This window comes from Camellia sinensis, chromosome 2 (assembly GCF_055761805.1).
Source record: "Camellia sinensis isolate YWXY chromosome 2, ASM5576180v1, whole genome shotgun sequence".
Lineage (NCBI taxonomy): Eukaryota > Viridiplantae > Streptophyta > Magnoliopsida > Ericales > Theaceae > Camellia > Camellia sinensis.
The window spans coordinates 104378778-104384289 of NC_138962.1; the positions used below are offsets into that span (position 1 = coordinate 104378778).

The following is a 5512-nucleotide window of genomic DNA, read 5'->3' on the forward strand; positions in this document are numbered from 1 at the left end:
GCACACATTAGGACCCGAAAACATAGCTTTTAGGGCTTAGACAATAGAAAACATTCTAAACCTCCCAATGTTCTTGGTGTTCTTCGTCTTCCTGAAGAACGTCGAAGAACTGGGGTGAACCGGGCTCTGGACCTTTTTTTTGATCCAAGAAGCCAGCCAAACCGGGCAAACAACGTGTTTGTTCTAACCGGGGCAAAAACCGAGATAATCAAAGGACTTGGTCGCTCAACCGGGCTAACATCAGGTCTGCTTGGGCGACCGAGCTCCTTAATCAAACAACCGAGGTAGTTTGGCCCCCTTACCGACCGAGCTGAAGTCTAGCTCCCTTTACGAAACCACACACTTACACTTGCCATCCTTTTCCTGCAGAGTCCAAGGGGACCCCTGTCATTCCTGAACCTCTCAGGACCGAGCTGCAGCAATTTATCACCATGCCCAACCCATCAACCGGGCTATAGTAAGTCGGCCACAAATGGGGAAGTTCCGCTTCCTTGTGGATACTCCGGCCGCGCTAGCCGCTTTCAGAGAGGACTACGGCGTCCCGGCCGATGTCCATCTCGAGCTGGCCGAAGAAGAGACCACGCCTTGGGGTAGGGAGGAATGCCCCTTCACCGTGCTGTCCATTGTCGAAGGGGGCCTTCGTTTCCCTCTCAACCCACTGATTACCGAGTTCTTACGCCGTACCGGGCTAGCGCCAACCCAAGTGTCCACCAACACTTATAGAATAATCAACGGCGTACATGAATTGAACCAACGGCTAGGCACCAACTTAGGCCTAGCCGAGATATTGAGGCAATACACAATGGGCCACACCGGTGACGGCCTAGCTTACTATTTAAAAATAAGACCGGGCAAGGAAAAAATCGTAACCGGCACCCCGGACAAAGATATGCACGATGATGATTTCTTCTGGGTGTCCGGCACCTACGAAACAGCCGAGGTGCCGGGCTGGTTCATAAGCAAGGACTTCGGTTCTTCATGTAAGCCACTCAAATTTGCACGGTTAACTTTATTCTTTTAGTTTTATTAACCGGTTTCCCTGTTTCTTTTGCAGCTATCCAAGCCTTGCAAGCCAACTACCAATTCCCCAACGTCGAGGCAATTCGGGCCGTGCTTAGGTACCGTCACCGAGACTGCAACGAATTGCTCGGCTACACACCCACCTACAGATATTCTGCACCGCGTCGGAGTAGAGTAACTGACTTCCTCAGAGCTCCTTCGCCACCTCCAGATCCAACCCTACCAGACGTCCCATTAATCCGGTTAACCGACGAGCAAGAAATGGCCAAAAGATCTCGGATCAAAAACCTCCTAACCGCGACCTCAGCCGAGATTCCGAGCGTCACCACCCGTTCCCCGGCTGCCGGTCAATCGAGTGCTGCCGTTGTAGCCCTTGCTTCTCCAGCTCCAGCTGCCGTGCAATCTGCCAGAGAAGCGCGCCGGGCTGGAAAAAGACCAAGGACAGATCCCTCCGCCGAGCTCGTCACCGAGCTGACAACCGAGCATCCTGCTGAAACTCCTGCTCCCGTGCCCGCTTGGCGTCCTCAGCTGAAGCACCGGGGACAGGACATCCCGGCGACTGCATCGGTCAAGGCAGACAAAGAACATTTGCTTGCCTTCGATCTCTCCAAAGCATTTCTCCTACCGGGCGACGTGGTAGGCAGTGACCACGTCCCTGACACCCGGCTGGTAAAATCTTCTGTGAAGTCGATGGCCAGGGTAAGTCGGCGTTCTTTTTAACATTTCACAAGTGTTTGCTCGGTTCTTCTTGCTCGGTCCCCTTTCTGATGTATTATGCTTCTTTGTGCAGGCCATTCAAAAACAACATTTGGTCCTAGAGCGCATCCACCGGCTTAGGCAGAAAGCCAACGACACTGCGAGCCATGTTGAAAGCCTCCAAGCCGAGCTCGGCCGGGCTAAAGCTTCTCTCGAAATGGCCAACCATGACAATAATAGACTGCTCGGTCAGCTGGGTGCAGCCGAGAAAAAACAAAGTGAGCTTCAGGCCGAGGTTGACGCTTTGAAGAAGGCGAAGAAGAAGGCTTGCCGGGCTGCCAACAAGGCCGGGTTCAACGAGGCCGAGGAGAGCTATAAGAAGCAGGTGTTTGCAACACAAGACATCTACTTCAAGGCCGGTTGGAAGTCTGCCTGTGAACACCTCGGCCAGGGCTCTGACACCGACGTTTTTGCCAATCCTCCCAAAGCTTCACTACCGGTCTACCTCGTGCCATATGCAAATGATGTATTTACTGCGCTTCAAGCGGAGGCCGAGGAAGGACTTGAAGATGGAGAGGATGACACAGATTCTGAGGAAGAAGAGGCCGAGGTGCCTGAACAGCCCGGCAACGATGAGCCCGGCGCCCAAGAAGCAAGCCAAGCTGTTGACCTTGATGCTGATGCTGCCGAGGATGAGTTCACCAATCTTTCCCCCTTAGTTTAGGTTTCTTTTCTTTGTATTTTTGCTTTCAATACACTTGATGTAACCGGGCTTTGTCCCCACCTTTTGTAATGAATTTCTTTATCAATGAAAAATTTTGAATTTTCGCTAAGTGTTTGCCCGGTAGTAATTAATTCCGTCTTCAGCAAACTATCTCGGTATGACTTATCATTTGAACACTTGGTCGACCGGAGTCCATAACATGGTCGACGCACTTGAGCATAACAAAACAAATTCACGCACCGAAATATCCATCTCGGTTGTTGCTAAGTTTGGACAAGATACCATGTTGGACAAGACGCCAACTCTTCCAACCGGAGTACTTCATCACGGTTGGGAATCCCAAGTTGGACAGAACACCAACTCTTCCAACCGGAGTACTTCATCTCGGTTGGGAATCCAAAGTTGGATAAAACACTAACTCTTCCAACCGGAATACATCATCTCGGTTGGGATTCTAAGTTGGACAAAACACCAACTCTTCCAACCGGAGCAAATCATCTCGGTTGGGGATCCTAAGTTGGACAAAACACCAACTCTTCCAACCGGAGCAAATCATCTCGGTTGGGGATCCTAAGTTGGACAAAACACCAACTCTTCCAACCGGAACAAATCATCTCGGTTGGGAATCCTAAGTTGGACAAAACACCAACTCTTCCAACCGGAGCAAATCATCTCGGTTGGGGATCCTAAGTTGGACAAAACACCAACTCTTCCAACCGGAGCAAATCATCTCGGTTGGGGATCCTAAGTTGGACAAAACACCAACTCTTCCAACCGGAGCAAATCATCTCGGTTGGGAATACTAAGTTGGACAAAACACCAACTCTTCCAACCGGAGCAAATCATCTCGGTTTTAAACATTAAAAGAACAATCCGAGTGCTAATGCAAAATGACTTCTATAATTTGACAAAAAGAATTACATTCTGCTTTGCAAGCCAAAAAATTGCTTTACAAAAAAGAGGAAAGTAAAAAGCTTAAAAATAATACAATTTCAAGTTGGCCGCATTCCATGGCCGGGGTATGGCTCTTCCCTCTAGATCCTCCAAGTGGTAAGCCCCCTTGCCCGCCAGACCAGTGATCTTGTAAGGTCCTTCCCAATTTGCCCCTAGTTTGCCTTCTCCTGGCACCAGGGTGTTGCCCATAATTTTCCTCAAAACCCAATCCCCAACTTTGAACAGTCTGGGGTGCACTGTCTTGTTATACTTCTTGGAGAGCTCTTGTTGGTAAGCGGCAACATGGATGAGGGCTTTCTCCCGGCGCTCTTCCGCTAAGTCCAACTCCAAGGCAATAGCCTCGGCATTTAGCTCGGGCTCAAAACTCTCAGTTCTGAGGGTGGGCATTTCAACTTCCAAGGGTATGACCGCCTCCATGCCATAAGCCAAAGCAAATGGAGTTTCCCCGGTCGAACGTCGCGGGGTTGTTCGATATGCCCAAAGGACGCTCGGTAATTCTTCAGCCCACTTGCCCTTAGCCTTTTCCAACCGTTTCTTCAACCCATCCAGTATAGTCTTGTTTGATGCTGCGGCTTGACCATTGGACTGCGGGTAGGCCGGGGTGGAGTTGTAGAATTCTATCTTTAGATCTTCACAGAATCCTCTGAATAGGCGACCGTCAAACTGGGTACCGTTGTCAGAGATCAAAATCTTGGGGACGCCAAACCGCGTGACAATGTTCTGCCAGACAAATCGCTTCACGTCTTTTTCTTTGATGGTTGCCAAGGGCTCAGCTTCAACCCACTTTGTGAAGTAATCTGTGGCCGCGATGAAGAATTTCCGGTTGCCCGGTGCTGTTGGCAACGGTCCCACTATATCTAGCCCCCACATGGCGAAAGGCCAAGGACTGGTGAGGGGAAGAAGTTCCCTGGCAGGCTGGTGGATCTGATGAGCGAATTTTTGGCATTTCTCGCACTTGCGGACATATTTTTGGGCGTCGGCCTGCATGCACGGCCACCAGTATCCCTGCGAAATAGCTCGGTAAGCCAAGGACCGTCCCCCGACGTGGCTGCCACAACTGCCTTCATGAATTTCAAACAAGAAGGCCTCCACACTGTTCGGGTGCACGCACTTGAGATAAGGACCGGTGAAGGACTTCTTATACAACGCGCCTGATGGAGAGAGCCAAAACCGCTCGGACTTCACCCGGATTTTGTGTGCTTCTTTCTTGTCCGCTGGAAGAGTCCAGTCTCTGAGGAACGAGATCAATGGGTCCATCCATGAAGGACCTAGCTCGGCGCAGAGTACATCCGTCTGCCCGGCGTTTTCAATGCTTGGCCGCGGAAGAAAGTCAATCAACAGGGGGTTTGGAGATGTGCTATCTACCATGGAAGCGAGGCCGGCGAGTTCATCAGCCCGGCTGTTTTCTTCCCGGCCAATCTGCTGGACTCTGATTGCCTCAAACTGCTTGATATGGTCCCTGACCAGAGCTTGGTACTTCGCCATCCTGTCGTCCTTCGCTTCATAAATCCCGGAAACTTGATTAACCACAAGCTGGGAATCACTATATACCAGAAGCTCGGCAGCCTTCATTTGGATTGCGCTCTTGAGCCCAGCAAGAAGCGCCTCGTACTCAGCCTCGTTGTTAGATGCCGGGAAGCCGAGTGTGATAGAATGCTCTATGGTTAGGCCGTCCGGGGATATAAGAACAATACCTAGGCCGGCACCATGGCGGTTGGACGCTCCATCAACAAAAAGCTTCCACATGTCCCCCACGAAAAGCTTCCAGCAGTCAGATGGGTCCTGAGAGTTGCGAAGGGCAATGGGATCACAACTGCTCGGCTGTGCGGTGTCAAGTTTGGTGTTGACCGGTTCAAAGTCAGTGCCCCTTGGTGATTCGACACCGGACTCAGCAAGTTGGTCCGTAATGCCCAAGTCCGTAGGCGAAACACCAGGTTGCGGTGTGAAGCCGGCCGCAGGTTCTGAGCTGCCTGGAACCATTCCTTCCCCCCTTGAGGATTCGGCACCGGACTCAGCAAGTTGGTTCAGAATGCCCAAGTCCGTAGGCGTATCATCAAGTTCTAAGCTGTGTGGAACCATTCCTTCCCCCCTTGGTGATGCGGTACCGGACAGAGTGGA

At 51.2% G+C, this 5512-nt stretch overlaps 1 protein-coding gene across 1 annotated transcript; it reads left to right on the plus strand.

Annotated features, from left to right (window-relative positions):
- Positions 1-743: 743 nt before the first annotated feature.
- On the plus strand, positions 744-2440 carry LOC145816895 (uncharacterized). The gene is made up of 2 exons (XM_082912721.1): positions 744-1719; positions 1811-2440. The coding sequence occupies exons 1-2, from the start codon at positions 1282-1284 to the stop codon at positions 2438-2440; spliced, it is 1068 nt and encodes a 355-aa protein (XP_082768847.1). The 5' UTR covers positions 744-1281.
- Positions 2441-5512: the final 3072 nt, after the last annotated feature.

Excerpts from the sequence above, each read along its gene's own strand:
- LOC145816895 (XM_082912721.1), top strand. The coding sequence starts at position 1,282 with ATGGCCAAAAGATCTCGGATCAAAAACCTCCTAACCGCGACCTCAGCC. Across the intron at positions 1,720-1,810 it reads CTGTGAAGTCGATGGCCAGG|GCCATTCAAAAACAACATTT; the intron begins GTAAGTCGGCGT and ends TTCTTTGTGCAG.